Raw genomic sequence first — 19,100 nt, 5'->3', positions numbered from 1 at the left:
AGAGATCCCTCTGAAGCTGAAACGACACACTGATCCATCTTGAAATCATGGAGTTTTATTGCTAAGATTACTTACTGAAAGCTCTAATCTGTGGCAAGGGCTAACGTGGTCACTTTGGGGACACAGAGATGTTGAAGAATAGCGATAGAATCATCACATGGTGCAATTTCAGTCATTCATGAAGTAGGATCCTTTTTGTTGTTAAAAACAATTATTAAGGGGGTGCATGGGTGGCTCAGTCGATTAGGCGTCTGCCCTCGGCTCAGGTCATGATCCCGGGGTCCTGGGATCGAGCCCCTCATCGGGCTCCCTGCTCAGTGCGGAGCCTGCTTCTCTCTCCCTCTGCAGCTCCCCCTGCTTGTGCTCTCTCACTCATGCTCTCTCTCAAATAAATAAAATCTTAAAAAAAAAAAATTTATTAGGAAAATGAGAAAATGTCTGGAGAGATATAAATATACATATTAGTAGGTATGAGAGTAGAGGTGGTTTTTATTCTTTGGATCTTCCAATTTTTTCAAAATGACCATTTGTGACTCTAAACGGATTAATAAATAATTTGAAACGTATCAATATGCACACAGATTTCTATACTTCAAGACAGAAAGTGGTAAAAGCTACATAGGAGATATAAAAACAGCATGGATTGGGACTGCTGGTCAGGGATGGCTTCTCAGATGAAGGCATGGCTCTGGCAGGCTTTCTCAGTGCCCAGGCCCCCCGAGTTTGTTTTCAAAGAAGTCTTCTTTAGAAGGGAGCCCCAGGACTCTCTCTTGAACCAGCATTTCAGGTGGTTCTCATGCACACCCAAGTTTGAGAACCCGCAAGTCAGAGGGCCAACTTTGAGGCCCTCCTGAGAGAGTCCGGCTGGTGCAGCTCCAGAGCCTGGGCTGGGCTTCTCAGCCCCGATGCACATGGGAAATGTCTGGAGAGCTTTCACAACTCCCGAAGGCTGAGCCCCTCCTGAGTCCAGGCCAATTAAAGCAGAATATTTGGGAGGGCCAGCCCAGAATGCTGGTAGATTTTAAATCTCCCCAGAAGATTCTGATGTGCAGTCGGGGTTAAGAGCCACTGCTCTGAGGCTCCCCCAGGACAAGAACGTCACCTCGGTTCTTTGAAATGCCCCTCCAAGTTAGGGTACAACAGCGGCATATGGCAGGCGTTCTCTTCTGACTTGTTATGTGGACCATGCACACTGTCTCAGTATCTGGGGCTCTGGGGATCTAGATCCAGATCCAGCTCAGGACAGGGACCGTGTAAGTCAACTTTGTATCCCAAGGACCTAGTGCAAAAAGGGGTGCCATTAGTAATAGTAATAGCCACAAATATTTATTGTGTATTTACCATGTGCCATACTGACTCCCTTAACTCCAACTTTTTGGAGTAGATACTGCTATCACTCCCATTTCCAAGAGGAAACCGAGGCACAGAGGAGTAATTTGCCCAAGGTTTCAGAGACAGTGTTCCAGTGGTGTGGGAATGTAAACCCCAGCCGTTCGGCTCCAGAGCCCTCATGCTTAATCACTACTCCATACCACTAAATGCCCGCTGGAGAGTGAATTCGTGAGTGAGTGAAGGAGACTTAGTCTGCGTCATCAGGCTGGTGCTCTGTAAGTGTTGAAGAGCAAGCGCTCCCACTTTGGTGGGGCCATGGGACGATGGGAAACCTTCACTTTCTCCCTGTCCCCCGTCTCAGCCCAACTCTGCAGCATAAACAGCAAAGCCAAAAATAACCAGGTAATGACGTCAGAGGAACAAGGTCATCTGAAAATTACCCAGGGCCACTGGACACCTCCCTATAAGATCAAGTAGCAGGAGGGTACCCCAGGCTGGTGCAGCTGTTCCAAGAACAGGAAACGTCCCAGGAACAGACTTGGAAGCACCACTTTAGGAGGGCAGGGCCAGTGGGGGCGGGGGACAAACGCAGACACATAAAAGAGTAGAAGCAAGACCAAGTACGGAGTATAGACCTGGGAGTCAAAAGTAATTCAACTTTGCACGAGAAGTTACTTCTGTCACATGAGCCCAGGAAATGGCTCAAAAAGCGGGGAATGCATGTTCTGTCCTGTTGCACAGGATGGCTTCCCAGCCTGCCATTGTGCTATTTATAAAACTTGAGGTCCATTTGCTAAACTGGGTTCCCATAAGAACCAGGGGGTGCATGGCAAGCTCTAAGCGACTGCTGCAAGAAGCAGCCCTGACTGGGATGGCCAGGGGCATCCAAACCAGGGATGAAGAGGGGGCTGGAGCAAAGCACCTGCTGGTACTTTGACCACCCTGGCAAGCTTGTGACTTTATTGACTGGCAGCCACCAGCTCCCTGACAGGAACCCAAGCATTCAGCACGGTCTGAGATGCCTGCTGTGCAAAGTGGGAAGAGAGAGAGGACCTGCCCCCCAGCCTCTGGGACGCTTCGCTGGAGGTTCCCATTGCAAAGTCAAGAGCTGAGTGAGGGCTCCAGCCCAAACTGCAACCTTCACGAGACACTTGCTCCCAAGTCCTCAGTTGCTGGCCCTGGAGGTTGACAGAAACAATCTCTTCTTCACCCAGGGGGGTCTCTCATCAAGCATCACCCAGTTCGAAAAAGAGCCAGGAGCCCCTGAGAATGCCCATCCCTTACAGCTGGCTCTACTCAAGGGATGCACCTGGTGTGGTGCAGAGGGCACCCGAGGGCAGACAGACCTGGATCCACACTCTGCCACCTACTAGCAGTGTGACTTTGGGAACAGTAATTTAAGCGTGGAGCCTCAGTTTCCTCATCTGTCATATGACTTGTTGGAAGGCCCCATGGAAAAGTCTCCTGCTCTCCTTTATTCTGGTAATGGATGTTGGCTAGGGGGATAAATACCTACTCAACAAATCAGCAGCTCTCCTGTGTCACATGGGCAGATCTCACAAAGATGACACCCCAGGGAGCTCCAGAGGGGAAGAGTGTTCTTGCCCACCAGATCCCCTCGTTTGGCCTGGGCACCGAGGGTCATGGGAGAGAATGGCTGCTGGCTCCCCGGCCTATAGAACCTTTGAGTTGGGAAACCTGTTGTCTCTCAGGACCAGCAGGTCTTTCCTGGCATGGCGGTCCTCACACTTGGGCATGCATCAGTCCCCTGGAGGGCTTGTTAAAACACCCATCATTGGGCCCCACATCCAGAGTGTCTGACTCAGGAGGTCTGCAGTGGGGCTGGAGAATTCGCATTTCTAGTCCTGATGAGCTGGCTCTGCGGGTCCACAGACCACCCCCAGAGGACTGCTGGCCCAAGGAAAAGTCCCCCAGCCCCAGTTGCTGAGCTTGCAACGTAATTCCTACCCATTGTCCTGAGGCCTCTGAGTAATAGGAATGTTCTGTGTGTGAGGAAAATGCAGAAACTCTCAGTTGTCACGACAGATGTTTCAAGGAGAAGGAGCTGCACAAAAACCAAAGCCATGAAGGGCAATGGGTCCTGGCAGCCCCTTCCCACTCTTCTCTGAGCGCTTGTGCTGTGTGGCTTCTTGGATTTGTTCCTACTGCTGCAGTAACAAATTACCACAAGGGAAAGAAAAAGGCTAATGAGTAGTAAGAATCAGTGAGCCTCCAGCGCAGACATCAACCTCCAGCCAGTAAGGGTGATTTCTACAGGCTCAACTCAAATCCCTCTCCGGTCTTGCCTGCACAAACTCCCATGGAGTCTCTAAGAGGTCTCTCTGCTCCTTTTGCTGGTTGTTAACTTGCAGCTGCTGGCCCTGTCCTGTCCTTTGGGTAAACAGGAGGGGCTTCTGGCAACCCCTGGTGACACATACCCACTGATAATTAATACTGAGCATATGACTCAAGCATGGTCACACTGAGTCACATTGGCCAACAGGAACAAGTGCCAATGTGACAGTCACCATTGCTGCTCAGAGTGCCTTTGGGTCATGTTAAAGCTGGGAGCAAACTGTCCTCCAAAGAGCGGGAAAAGGTCCTTTCTGGAAACATTGTTCTAACTTCTAGGATGAGGAAATTGAACCCAGAGAATTCAAATGACATGCTCAAGGTCAGAAAGCCAGAAGCCACTCTCTTAATTCCTAATCTAGGGCTTAATCCACTAAATACTGTGTTCTTCCTGAACCCTGTGACAATTAACCCAAAGCAATCCAAGTCCCCTTGACCATGAACACTGTAAAAACTGCAGTGAAGACAAACAGAAGAGCAACAAGGCAAGGTATCAGTTTTACTGTGATGTCCTTAAACTGCTTCCAACAGAAAAACCACTACTAGATATCCTCACATCTTGGAAAAGCCAAGGATGGGAGGGACTTCCTTGTGGTAGTAAGAATTCGCTGAACATTCTGTGCAGTCTTTAACCAGTTCCAAGGTCAAGAGAAACATCAGAAAATATGTGCGTGTGTCAGAGGACATTATTCAGGGATTAGTACCCTGGAGTGATCTGGGCTAGATTTCCGCTTCCAGAACAACCCTTGGAAAGTCCTCAACAAGACAGCACACTGGTCTCCAACATACCTCATTGAAGTTCAAATGGCAATCCAGGGGCAGGAGAGCTCCCTAGAAGTGCCCTCTTGCAGTGATTGAGCAGGTGACTACAGAAAAATATAAATATGAAAGGCCTGGCGTGGTTAGAACAAACAGCCTGTTAAAAATTCTGAAAATAGGGGTGCCTAGGTGGCTCAGTCGGTTGAGCAGCTGCCTTCGGCTCAGGTCATGATCCCAGGGTCCTGGGATCAAGCCCTGCATCAGGCTCCCTGCTCAGCGGAGAGCCTGCTTCTCCCTCTCCCTCTGCCTGCTGCTCTGCCTACTTGTGCTCTCTCTCTCTCTGTCAAATAAAAAATAAATAAAAATCTTAAAAAAAAAAAATTCTGAAAATACTCAAGTTGAAAGAGCCTTACTGATCTTTCCAATTCAATCTCCTCATTTGAAAGACGTGGAAACTGAAGTCCAGAAAAGGAGTGGCTTGTTACAAGTCACGCAGTGTGTCAATGACAGAAGTGAGATTAGATTCCCTGCCCCTACTCTTCCCAAAAGACACATCACAGCCCCAGGTAGAGTTAAGAAAGACAAAGGGTGTTCTCTTTTCAAATCTGATCTGAAGGCTTGGAGACAACAATTAACTATGTAAGTCTGTCTGAAAATGCAGAGTTCCAAGACTTTAAAATAACATAACGAGAGAGTTGTCTCCAGAAAGGCTTTGCCAAAGGCCAATAAGCGTTTTCTCTAGGCATGAGTGCCAGTAACATTGACATCACAGCAGCCAAAAGGAGCTTTCCATTTTGCAAATGTGTATACCAGGATAATGTCATTAACTATGCTTTTGGGAGGGGTTTATATTTTCTTTTAAAATTTTAATTACAAAGCTTGAAAATGGTTTGAAACATTTCGTTTAGAGACAGGATACATTAGAGGCACAAACAAATCTGTCCTATAAATAGAGTCTAGAAAAATTCTTTGCAAAACAAGCATTTTCAATGGGGAGAAGCAAACTCAAAACAATGGAACAGTATGCTGTAAAATTGGCATTTATAAAGTATGCAGTAATATGGAAATACATTTGAATTACTACTATGCTAAGTGAAACACACACACACACATATATACATATATATATATATATATATATATATCCCAGAAACACCCCAGAACATATATATCCCAGAAACACCCCAGAACATCCCAGGCAAGTATGTGGATGGGTAAGAAAAACCCTTCAGTGTAGAGAAAAATCCTTCAGTGTAAAGAAACAGACTAAAGTTTCATACAAGAAAAAAAACATTATACAAAGAAGTACCAGTGATCAAGGTGGGTGATGTATTTTTTTCTCTTTCTTCCTATTACCAGGTATTGTCCGAATGGTATATAATTAACAATAAACCCTACCTTAAAAACTGGAAAAAAAAAAAAGATGTTGTAAAACCCACTCAATATTTTTGCATAGAGCAAATTCAGTCACCTTCTGGTCACTTAGCAGGTTATCTCTAGGACACTGACTGTGTGTGTGTATGTGTGTGTGTGCGCGTGCACTCCTGAGTGAGAGCATGTCAGCGTCAGGCTAGAGGCTTTGCAACTCTCCTTACCACCAAGCAAGCTTGAACAATGCTGCCCCAAACTGTTTTTCATATTGCAGTTTATGATCACTGACTCTTATTTTGTATATTGACTCACTGAAAACTACATCTCCCACCCTTGCTCCTGAAAGAAAACCTGGGAATAGCTTTGGTGCCAAAACAAGCTGAGCAACAGCACTTGGCTACAATTCTGAGCACATTCACATACTTGCCTGAGATGTTCTGGGATACTACTCCCATAACTATGTAGGTCTCAGCACATCTGACAGGCCAGGTTTTATTCCTTTCTGGTTAACAAAATTTTAACGGAAAGGGAGAGGGTAATTGATGCCTTCAGGTCAAGGTTAAGTCTGGTGAAATATTTCCCGATAAAACCCAGAGTTTTCTAAGCCTTTTTTCCCTACCCTCCAACTATGGTTTCTCTGGGTGAAATGTCAGCATCTGCCAAACCGTTTCAGGAAGCTGATACCCTCAGCACATAAGAGCCCTGCTTTGACCTGAGCCCTGTCTCTTATTCTCTTGCAAGAACGAAAATAACAAACACCATGAGACATTTTCAATGTCAGTATCCTTCACTGCAGCGCTAGGAAATAGAGTGGGTATGCAAGAAGACAAAGCAAACAAGGGAAAAGTATGTTTTGTCCCCAGGCTTCTTTTTTGTAGCAACTACACTGGCTTCAGCTGGATAACAAATTGTCCTGGAATTCTTGGCGTTGGTGCAAACATGTCAGCTCCCTGGTTACGCCTTCGTCACCACTCAAAGTACCACACGCTTTAACCTTCCTGCTCTTTCCATAGGCCTGGGTTTGTCCCGTATCCAGGAAACTTTATATGTTGTCTAAACTGAGCATCCCAGCAGGCTGCAAGGCAGATGGCAGCTCAGGACTCAGAATGTTGACTGATTCCTACCTGGATCCACATCACCACGCTGTAACTCAGCCTGCCTGTGCAGAAATAGGAGCCAGCCACGTGGCTAACAGCTTTTTTAACTGCTACTCTCAGCAATGAGGAACTTTCCCAGCAGATAAGATTCAGAAGGGAACTAAAAAGGAAGCAATGTCAAGATTTATCCAAGGGGATGCACAGGTTTAACCAGATACTCAAGCCAAAAAGCCCCCAAGGCTCAGCTAGGCCAGGAGGAGGTAAAAGACCAGGTGTCGCTGACCTGTCCTCAAGTCCTTGGAACCTCAAGTCACTAGCCTAGGATATCTGCAGAGGATCTAGACCCCTCTACAGGTCTGCCTCCATGTCACTAGGTTCTCATAAGAGGCTTCATCCTTCAGTCAGGGGAAAGCCAGGACATGTCCAAGGTAGCACCTGAACAACATCATTCAATCCAGAACACATATGAAAAGAGCAAGGTACAGAGTGTAAAGCATGATACTATTTGTATAAAAATAAACGAGAGAGGAGATAGAAATACATCTATGGTGACTCTATCTCTGCAAAGGAGCACACCTGGTAACAATATCTCTGAGGATGGACCCTGAACAGTTGGGAGAAAAGGTGAAGAACTTTACCTTTGTAGCTTGTGAATTTTGAACCATGTGAATGTATAACATTTCAGAGAACAAATTAAAAACAAATGCAGAATGCTATAATCTTATTATTACAAAAAAAAAATGCTCTAGAAATCTATGTGTGTACATAAAAACAGTCTGGAAGAATATACAACTGTTATCAATAGGGTACTCCTGGGAAATGGGAGCAGGGAAATAAGGACACTTGAATGGTTTACTCTATATGGTCTGTATTATTTTAATTGTTTCCAAAAGACATACTATATTACTTTGGCAATTTTTACTTAAAAAAAAGGAAAGAAACATCTTTAAGAACTGCAACCTCACCTCCAAAAAGAATCTCTGAACTCCCTCAGTACTTTCAGTGTCTCACATTACTCAGTCACATCTTATCTTGTGTTACAAGGCCCTATACACAGGTCTCATCTCTGTCAAACTCGGGAGCAGCTACAACTGTGGCCTGTCTACCACTCAAGCTCCACTTTCCAGGGACAAAACTCTGTGGAAAAGAACCAGCAAGGAATAAATAGCAGTCAAGATGGCAACAAAGCATTCACACAAGGACGAAACGACCAGCCACAGTAAGAGAACAGTAATCTTACAAGTATGTTAATGAGCACAAGACTCTTAGCAATGGGAAACCATGACCAAGCCAAAACAACACTGAAAACAAAGAGTCCTTCCCAGAAATTGTGGGAATTCTAACCATCTGCATGTGCGCATGAGCTAGGAGCTTTGCAAAATTGCCAAGCGAAGTGTGACAGCCAGATTTCTCAGTAAAATTCAGTAAATTCCTATCTTTTTAGGTAGGACAGGTTCTTTGCTTAGGAAAATTTCAGAGCAACCTCTAGTGTTGAAAGAGAAGCTCCCGCTAGAATATGCCTGAAGGGATAAAGAACCTGACTTCCTCCATGAGATAAAACTGGAAATTTTGAGCTTCAGAGGAAATGGGAGACTATATTAGAAATGAGGGTCATGTGAGGAGGTCCCATAAGAGAATTCAGTACTAAACAGACTGAGCTGAGGAGAGACAGCCAACTGCTGGGAAACTAAGGAATTCTAGGAAGCAGGAGGCAATAGATGTCTGTATCTCAATTTTAAGCTCTTTGTTCTGAAGTAATGTAATCCCATTCTGTTGCCTCTCCAAGACTGTCACACATTACCACCCCAAAATGGGCCTGTCTGGAGAGGGTAATCCAGAAGGATCCACTAGGTCCATAATTCTCACTAATACTTTTTCCAGGACCCTCATTTTGAGGGCTGGATTTATTCTCCTACCTGAAACGACCAAAACCAAAAAATGGGCAACATATGTAAAACACCTGATACCAGATGGCAATACACGAATGACAGTGAACTGTCAGAAAACTGCTGATACGAGAGGGGGTAAAGCTACAGAGGACAGACACAGAGGGGCTCAAGAGATGAATAGGAGAAAAACCCAAGCAAGAGGTAACCAGAAATAATGAAAACCCTCCAGGAATCCAAAAGAGATAGCACTGAGGTAGAACTGGATTTCTCACAGGACCAATACCTGTGTGCCCATCTCAACCCTCTTTCTCGCACACCACGTCCAATATGTCAGCAACTCCTGCCAGTTACAACTTCAAGATACACTCAGAACCCAGCCATTTCTCACCACCTCCACTGCTGCTACCCCAGCCCAAGCTCCTATTAGCTCTCACCTACATGCCTTCCATCCCATTCCAGTCTATTCTCCACACAGCAGTCAGAGAAACATTTACCACATGACAGAAGAGAGGACAGTTACTTGTTTATGGTCTGTCTTCCCTCCTAAAAGGTAAGCTCCATGAAGGCAAGTTCTTCTCTTTCTGTTCATTGCTGTATTCCCAGAGACTAAGTGGTCCCAAGGTATATACACTTAGCACCAAGTAAACAGTTGTTAAATGAATTACATAAGGTAGGTATGGACCTGTATACTAGACTTCTAGGAAATGAATAAAGGAACTGTATCTTGCATCAGTCAGTGGGTCTTCAAGAGGCTCAGGGATCTGCAAATCATGTCTTGTTTTGTCATCCGTCACTGAATCTACAGCAGCCTGTTCATAATGCTCATTGAATGAATAAATAAAAGGAATATAAAATAGGTTTACTATCTTCTGTGGTGCCTAGGACTGGCCTGGGCAGAATATGGATGCTTTTATATCCTTTAGCGCAGGAGTAGAGGACTAATAAAGAGTAGAGTTCGTAAATAATGCCAAGTCTAAAAGAAAATACACTATTTAACATGGATCTAGCAAATTCTGTGCCAGCTACAAAAAATACAGAGATGACTAAGATAATTTTTATTTTCGAGGACTAAGAAAATTTTAGGTATCTGGGTCTCTACCAGTTCGTGAACAAATACAAGTAATTCAGCAGTATAACTATTCTACTAGAGACATATACAAGAAATATTTAGGAGGCACACAGAAGGAAGTGATCATCCTTGCCTGCAGAGGTCAGGTGGTCAAGGAAGGATTTATGAAAAAGATTTTACTTTAGTCTTATAAGGAAGTTTACCAGATGAGAGAAAGCACATTTAGCAAAGAAGGCACAGGTCTGTGTGAAGGCATAACACATTCCCTTCCAGAGTGGTTCCTGGAAGGGAGTTAACAAAATATGGAAGGACAGAAAAACATTATAAAGCACTTTCCTCTAAGGACAGAGCCTGTGCTTTAAAAAGTTCCTGGACCCTCCTCTTCTCAAAGTACCCATTTCTCCAATATGATGTGACCTCCAAAGGGGCTTGACAGAGTTAAAAACATGAAGTAACAAAATCAGGGAGGGGAAGACAAACATATTTATTCCACTCCAGTCTATCAGAGGACTTAAAATGTGTACTGCACAGCATTCCCTGTTATTATCAGCATTGACAAGGGAAGAATGTGCCTTAACAGCAGCTCTGCCCCAAAGCTTGCCAATGGCTGCTATGAGGCTCCCTGTCGGTCCACCATCTTCCTCGTGGTTGTGCAGTTAATGAGGCTTCCACCCTTGTACAGACAGGCTCCTTAACTCTAAATTCATTTTGTGCAGAGATGAGGAAAGAATCTAATATACTGACTGTTCCTCAGGTAAGCCATGACTTAAATCCTATCTTAGTATTTAACTATCTTTATTTTCTGATTAAAATAGGAAAAAAAGGGGGAGGGGGTAAAGAAGCAATAGAAAGTATACTGTGCTGATACAGAGACTTTAAACTCTAGTCAGAGTTAAGACTCATATTAAAGGTCGACTGATGGTTCAAAGGAAATAACTACATGGAGTCAGCGAGACATGCATCAGTTGAGTCTCATTATTAGCCTCAATAATGTAGGAAAACAATTCTCAACAAAATCGGAGTCCATACTTGTCAGGTACGCTCTGTTGGGCATGGGCAGGTAAAAGTCTAGAGAAATGGGTTCTCTCCATGCCCTGGTAACAAAGAAAGAAGGCTTCTGGTTTGATGAAAAGAGCAGCTCCTGTTCCCAGGTGGTGCCTGAAGCTCACTGGCTGAGGTTAGCAGTGGAATCGAGTGGAGAACTTGGGAGAAACAGGCACAGTCAGAGGCTGGTCACTTGACTTTACTTCCACACCCTGGTACTTGCGTATTGGATTTGCCTTGTGCACCTACAGAATAAGGAAAGATAGTTACCACTGATCAGGATGTTAGAGAACTCTGTGTATAGTTGTTTTTATTTTTTTTCTTCTTGAGAAAATGTTTGTATAGTCTTAGAGATCCAAGTCACTATCCAAAGGGGGGGGGGGGGACACACAACACCGCATAATGGAAAAGCATGTGAGCTTTGGAGCCCATGTAGGTTTCTATTCAGGTCTTGGGGGTCCCTCAGCTTGCACTAAAGAACATCAAGCCTAACTCCAGCTTGATTGTTTATTACTAGGTTTAACAGGGTTGTACACAACTGCAGCAGAAAAGAGATACATGTTAAGAATCTGTCAGAGTCGGGGGTGGGGGGCTGGGATAACTGGGTGATGGACATTAAGGAGGGCACGTGATGTAATGAGCACTGGGTGTTATATAAGACAGATGAATCACTGAACTCTACCTATGAAACTAGTAACATACTATATGTTAAAAAAAAAAAAAATCTCCCAGAGTACAATCTTAAGCTTATCGAGTCTTAATATTCACCAAAACCATGGACAAACAAACAAAAATGATAACCAGGAAGAATTTCTGGGAGAAGGCCGTCCTTCCTTCTGGGTAGTCTAAAACAATCCTGAATTAAGTCAGGTTAGTCGAGAGCTAAGTGGCATTGACTGAACTGTGCTTTAGGATGCTGACATCAGCCTATACTGAGAATCACTCTAAGTAACACCTCTATGATGGGGACAAACACAAGAGGCAGTACCAAGTGTTGAAGAAAAATCAAAGAACTTCAGGCTGGAAAAAAGGCTGGTTTTGTGAGCATATCTAGAGTGGGGACTGTATCATTTTTTCATCCAATCAGCAAACGGCAGCTTGGATTTTGCCAAGAAGCTAGTCCCTTTAATAGTTTGTCCCTAGAGCCTTCCTGAGGCCACAGTCATTACTGCCAACACCTGTATCAGCAGCTGGCCTAGACTTTTTAGACAAAACTGCAAAAACTTATGTATTTATATAACCATCCTTTTATCAATCACATGAAGTTCCATCTGAAACTGTCTCTTTGCTCATTAATGCAGCTTGCTGCCCTCTGAGTGAAAAAGTCCTTAATGTGAATTAAGCTTTCTTTCTGGATAACTTAATATCTAAATCATTATGCTAGTGTGAGCACTGAGGGTCACATGGACGAATATGTGCTATAACCCCAAGGAATTTGAGTCAATTATTAAGAGGAAAACGAAAATACAGTTGCCACATAATTCCCATGTCCTTCCCTACCTATGTACTCTTGTCTAATTGTAAAACCACATTGGTTTTCTTAAGTCTAAAGAAAATAATAAAAATAAGTTAGATAAATAAACAAATCCTAGCAATGCATCACTGTGCATGTTATACCACATGATACCCTCCTTATGAAGACCCCTGGAAGAAATTCTATCTGAATTCAGTATCAAGACTAAATGTTTTTTTGTTTTTTTTTAAACAACTAGCTTGTTTGTATCTCATGAACACTGTTAGTTTTGTAACCAACAGGTTGGTTCCTAAAAAGAGCTAAAATTATGGCTCAAACTTAGCAGACGCATGGATCACAATGTGCACATCTTTAACACTGTTCACATCACAACTTCGTCACTATTCTTGGTTTGTGTGATTTTCCACCTTCATTCATCTTTGATATGTCCTGGTAGGCCACCTTAGATCCTTTCTGGAACAAGGCAAGGTAGAGATAAAACAAAATAAAGACAACTGTGGGTTAATGAGTGCTCATGCTGCCCAGTTACCAGTTCTTTCCGTAGCCTGGCCAGCTCCTCCCTCTGTTGCTCTTCCTCCTGGTGCCTGGCCTCCTCCAACTGCTGGACTTTCTGAGCTTCTACCTCAGCCATTCTCTTCTCCAGCTCCTGCCGCTCCTTGGCTCTCTTCTCGGTGGCCAGCTGAAAAGGTTCCTGAACTAGAGAACCAGAGAGGCCCTCTGAGTACAGAAACAGAGAGAATATTGGTGCATAAGCAGGACCTAATAAACCTAGCCCCCTGGATGCAGCAAGTGGCCCAGACATGCATGGCAACAGAAAGGCTAAACTCTAGGGAAGCCCTGCTAGCAGAAAGGTGGAGCATAACACATACAAAAAGTCCTAGAATTTTAACAGTTGGAAGGGCTCCTGGAAACCATCTAATTAGGAGAAAATCAAGACCCACACAGATGAAAGAGCTTGCTCAAAACTACATAGTGATTCTGAGACAGATGTAGGAGGAGAATCCAATTTTCTGACACTTACCCAGAGCTTAAGGAATCAAACGTTTTATACCTAAGGCTTGCTTCATGGTGAACTCCAGAAAGAAGTCCTGGCTCTTCCTCCCTCACTTACTACTCTTTGTAAAGTAAAGCCCATAACTGCTGTTGAAATGTCAGTGACTTTTGCCCAGGCTCTTGTTCTGTGAATCTGGCCCCAACATATGCTGCAAACTCAACACAGGTGTGCAGTTCAACAAAGACAAAAAACCCGGTATAAGAAGAGAACAACTAGATCCTCTAAAGGAAAATGCTTCTGGTTGACACAGCTAATACTGACATAACTGAGTCCCAGCATCCCCCCTGGGAAGTCTGACAATTCTGCCCTGATCCCCCAAGAGTACATATAATACTACCAGCAACGGATTTCTTCTCTTTCTTGGGAACAAAGGGCTCCTGGGAGATGACTGTGTTTGGACGAGCCTTGAAACAAGCTGCTTCTCTCTGCTGCTTCAGTTCTTCCTCCAGCTATTAGAAAGAAAGCCTGTTAGATAAGCAACAGCACAACCCTCCATAACTGCTGCCTCAGTGGCTCAAGAATTAATGTTTCTAAATGGCTTCATCAATAAAGGCAGGAGATGACTTCATCTAAACCCCAGTTAAAACCCCCTTTACACTAAGTAGATCAGACTAACATAACAACCTCTGAATCCACTAAGAAGTAGAGAATATCTTTAAGGTACTTTTAAGGCCTAACTGAACATCACAAAAATAAACGTGTGGACATTATATACCCTTGGATGGGATAATCTATAAAGTATTCTCTCTTCCAACCCCCAAAAGAATCTAGCCAGAATTTTTTTTTTAAGATTTTACTTATTTATTTGAGAGAGAGAGAGAGAGAGCATGAGTGGGATGGGGAGGGGAGTAGGGGAGAGGCAGAAGGAGAGGGAGCAGACTCCCCACTGAGCAGCGAGCCCGATGCGGGGCTCAATGCCAGGACCCTGAGATCAAGACCTGAGCCAAAGGCAAATGCTTAACCAACTGAGCCACTCAGGTGCCCCAAATCTAACCAGAATTTAATCAAGCCTCTAGATTTAACTACTCATTTATAGGAAATACAGAAGGTACAGGAATATATTAAATAACACCATGGGAATACAATGACCAAAATTGGGATTGTGGAAAATTTATAGGACAAACAAGCCAGTTTATTCCACAAGTAATATGTAACTAGAGGAGCCTACAGAGAAAAAGGGATTTAGAGATTGATCAAACAAATGCAATATGTGGGCCTTATTTGGATCCTGATTTGAACAATTCGACTGTCTAAAAAAATTATGAGGGGCACCTGGGTGGCTCAGTCGTTAAGCAACTGCCTTCGGCTCAGGTCATGATCCCAGGGTCCTGGGATCGAGCCCTGCATTGGGCTCCTTGATCAGCGGGGAGCCTGCTTCTCCCTCCCCCTCTGCTTGCCACTCCCCCTGCTTGTGCTCTCTCTCTCTGTGTCAAATAAATAAAATCTTTAAAAATAAATAAATAAATAAATAAATAATGAGATTTGGGGATATAAGAACACTATTTGTCACTATTAAGGGATTACTATTAATCTTTTTATGTGTGATAGTATTATGGGTTTTTTTTAATACTTATATTTTTAAAGATACATACTGAAGATATAAAGATACATATATATCTTTACTTGCTGTTTTTGGATGAAATGATGTGATACCTAGAATTTGCTTCAAAGTAGTCCTTTGTTGGTAGAAATATCTAGTATAGAGGTTAAGTAGGTAGAAATGCAGATGAAGGGGTGCCTGGGTGGCTCAGACAGATGGGTGTCTGCCTTTGGCTCAAGTCATGATCCCAGGGTCCTGGGATCAAGCCCCATGTTGGGCTCCTGGCTCAACGGGGAATCTGCTTCTCCCTCTCCCTCTGCCTCTCCCCCTGCTCATGCTCTCTCTCTGTCTCAGATAAATAAAATCTTAAAAAAAAAAAAAAAGAAATGCAGATGAAGTAAGATTTTCCATGTTTTGATCATTACAGAACCAAGTGACAGGTTCATGGAAGATCATTATACTATGCTCTCTACTTTTGTGTATGTTTGAAAAACTTAAAAAAAAAAATTTATTATAGGAAATACCCCACACAGACATTTTGTGTCATGGTCCTGGAAAGAGAGATTCATTACCACTTCCAAAACAACAGTTTTCCTAGGGAACACCACCAACAAGGGACCTATGTGCAGTCATGTAAGCAATCACATCTCTTGACTTCCTAGAAAGATTAGCCCAGAGCTCCTTTTGGACAGAGTCCAGATAAGTGATGATATAAAAACACTGACAAACTTAGGGATTCAGGGGAATTTTTTTCCAAATAGGGCAGAATTAGATCCCAATTATACCAGCCAACAACCAATTAACTGTTCTTAATCACCTGTCATCTACAAAGAGCACACTATGTTGAGAAGACAGCATACCATACTGAGGATCTATTCTCACCATACTGTTTCTTATCAAAGTACCAAGAGAAAGGAGTGAACATGTAAGGAACAAATCTAACAGATGGAATAGATGAGATCTTAAACTCCTGATGCAAAAAGAGCCTGTTGGTTCTCACATTCCCCAGATGATCACTTGGAGCAGAGGTCAGCAAACTTCAGCCTGCAGGCTAAATCCAACTTGCAATCCCTTTTTGTACAGTCCTTGAGGTAAGTCTAGTTTTCACATTTTCAAAGGGTTGAAACCTACACACACACACACACACACACACACACACACACAGAATATGTGACAGAGACCATATGTAACCTACAAAATCTAAAATATTTACTATCTGGTCTTTTATTTTTCATTATTTTTTTAAAGATTTATTTACGAGAGAGAGAGAGAGCGCACATGAGCAGGGGGAGGGGCAATGGGAGAGTAAGACAAGCAGACTCCCTGCTCAGCAGGGAGCCTGATGTGGGCCTTGATCCCAGGACCCTGAGATCATGACCTGAGCCGAAATCAGAGTTGGACACTTAACTGAGCCACCCAGGCGCCCCACTATTTGGTCTTTTATAGAAAGTCTGCTGATCCCTGATTTAGAGTGAGAGTCCCTGAAATAATCCAGTATTTTAGTTCTCAGATGAATTTTAGTGTAGTGGGTCTACCTCTTCTAACAAACCAACAATGAAGCAATGAACATTTTAGCTGCTCTCCCATCCCCCACCTGGTGCTTCCAAGTCTGTGCCTTCAGAGCACCTCTTCTGTCAGTCTCCAAGCAGAAAGGCTCAATCTGAGTTGTGTTCTTCACCTTCTTCTCTGGCAGGTTAATGGTGTCAAAATGAGGCAAAGGAAGTGCCTTAAACTTGGGCACCTAACAGAAAAGAAAACATAAGATTTAAGATCCTAAGGTCTCTCTAGCCAGAAAGCAAGAACTGCTCCAGAATATCTGGATGAATCTGAAATATAGGAAAGGCCAGTTTTCAAAGCAGCATGGTATGTATAGCAGAAAGAGTAAGGGGCTCAAAAGGAAATCTAGGTTATCCTCCCAATATTGCCAATAACTGGCAACACGATCACAGGAAAGTCACCTAATCTCCTTGCGCCAGTAGGGTTATTAAAAACTTGCCCTATTTATACTTCATAACGTTCTTAGAGGGATCAAAGGAAGTATTATGCTACTTGCAGAAATGGAAACACCTACCTCCCCTTTCTGCAGTTCTTTTATTTTCTTTTCCTTCTGTAACTGACGTTCTTTGTCTCGAGAATCAAAAGAGAAAGGGCATATTTCCACAGTTCTTGCCTCCGGGATTTGGGGCTTAAAAGGCACCCCATAATGTGGCACAGGTTGAGCTCTTATCACTACCGGCTCCTCCTCTTCCTAAGGGAAAAACTGTAGTTTAGACACAAGCTCTCTCTCACCTCCACAGAATGTGGTGTCAGAAGACAGTATTTGAGAGAAATTAATTAAGGCAAGTTACTCAACCTCCTAGGTGTCTTTGCTTCCTTTTCTATCAAAGAGGGATAATACCTAAGTCACCTACCACTTCATAGGGGTGAGACCAGTGTGAAAGCATTTGATAAAGGACTAACACAATTACTCTTAAAGGATCTAAAGTTTTTCACAGGAAGGTTGTAAAAATGAAATGAGATCAAACAGTGTGAACAAAGTGAAGAACAGAGGAAAGGTACTAAGTAAGCATATACCTTGGCCTCTTCTTTGACCCAGCCTCCAGACTCCACTAAAACATGTGACTGGGAGTTAATGGTTGCCAAACCCAGAATAGGACCTAGTAAGTTGTTTGGGTTCAAGCTGGTAACATAAGATTACGGTGTATTTTAGTTTCAAATGAACCTATAAAAAGGTTTATGCTTGAGATCTGCTATAAAATTACCCTAACTCTGGATATTTATAGATAAAATGGGAGATGTAACAAGATACTAGCCTGATCAATGACAGTTTATGTGTTCCAATTTCATGAACCATCACTACACAGTAACCTTAGCAACCCTTGGGTTAGTGGAGATCAGACAGGGAGGACATAACTGCTCAGTGTGAATTTTAAAAGTCCCTCACTGAACGGTGACAATAGCTTAGGCAAAATAAAATACAGGGCTTGTCGACTTTATTCAAGTTATGACAGGCTGATTTTCAATGCTATAGAAATAGACAAGCATCCAATAAGTTGCATAACCAGTCACTACTGAAAGCCAGAAGATTCATACCCTTACCAATTACTTTGCTCTTGGGGGAGCAAAAAAGATGATCAAATGTTCATACCCACTGTTAAAGACAACTCCAGATAAGAGTGACTGCCTTTGAATTCCATTAAGCTTAAGAAAGAGGAATGTTAAATTGATAAAGTAGAAGGAAGAGAACTCCCTCTATCCCAGGGAATCACCTCATCTTCTTTGGTGGGCATTCGAATTCTGTTCTTCAGTGCAAAGGCCGGTGACTTGGGGACAGTGATTGGAAGTACTTTCTTTTCAGGAACACCCTGCAAGGAGTAAGCAATTCAATTAGACATCCCAGAACAATCTCTACTAGGCTGTGTGGTAAGATCAAATCCCTCTCGAGGAGGCTGGGTGGCTCAGTCAGTTAAGCGTCTGTCTTCGGCTCAGGGCATGATCCCAGGATCCTGGGATTGAGTCCTGGGTTGGGTTTTCTGCTCAGTGGGGAGTCTGCTTCTCCCTCTCCCTCTGCCTGCCGCCCCGCCTGCTTGTGCTCTCTGTCAAATAAATAAATAAAAACCTAAAAAAAAAAAAAAAAAGATCAAATCCCTCTCTTAAAGGGGAGTTTACATACCAGGAATCAAAAAAAGGCTTTAGTATATTGCTGTTTACCCAGCATACTGAAACACAGTAGCAGTCCAAAGGTGGATTATCATACAGAAGAGCAGCAAATAACAAGGGGATGGCTGGAGTACTATATTCAGTAAAAAAAGGATTCATCACAATCTTTTTTGGTGCTTATGAAAAACACTCACCACAACAGAAAACAAACTAATGCCAATATTTTATTGTTTCTCTTCCTTTCTATACTCTAATCACTCAAAAATAAAAATAGAAAGACCTCCAAATGTATCTAGGATCAGAATAGATACTGTCCATTTTCTTCAACTTATTCCTCATACAACTCTATAATGAAAACTTATGTTCAAAAACATCACCCTCAGGGGTGCCTGGCTGGCTCAGTCGGTGGAGCATGTGACTCCTGATCTCACAGTTGCCAGTCTGAGCCCCATACTGGGT

General features: G+C 43.2%; 1 protein-coding gene across 5 annotated transcripts in view; it reads right to left on the bottom strand.

Moving 5' to 3' along the window:
- Nucleotides 1-7,674: 7,674 nt before the first annotated feature.
- TPX2 (TPX2 microtubule nucleation factor) overlaps nt 7,675-19,100 on the bottom strand; it is a 57,961-nt gene continuing 46,535 nt past the window's right edge. For 4 of the 5 annotated variants that reach the window (XM_032419258.1, XM_032419261.1, XM_032419259.1 and 1 more), the window contains 6 exons: nt 18,251-18,346; nt 17,053-17,229; nt 16,576-16,722; nt 13,779-13,890; nt 12,917-13,104; nt 7,675-11,158 (listed from right to left, as the gene is read on the bottom strand). In XM_032419258.1, the coding sequence (XP_032275149.1) occupies nt 11,048-11,158; nt 12,917-13,104; nt 13,779-13,890; nt 16,576-16,722; nt 17,053-17,229; nt 18,251-18,346 (831 nt within the window). In that variant the 3' untranslated portion in view covers nt 7,675-11,047. The remainder of the gene's footprint in view (nt 11,159-12,916; nt 13,105-13,778; nt 13,891-16,575; nt 16,723-17,052; nt 17,230-18,250; nt 18,347-19,100) is intronic. The other variant, XM_032419262.1, reaches the window with a different exon arrangement.

This window comes from Phoca vitulina, unplaced genomic scaffold (assembly GCF_004348235.1).
Source record: "Phoca vitulina isolate PV1807 unplaced genomic scaffold, GSC_HSeal_1.0 scaffold22, whole genome shotgun sequence".
NCBI classification, from domain to species: Eukaryota; Metazoa; Chordata; class Mammalia; order Carnivora; family Phocidae; genus Phoca; species Phoca vitulina.
The sequence above is the reverse complement of the archived record's forward strand: the minus strand, read 5'-3'. Positions and strand labels throughout refer to the sequence as shown.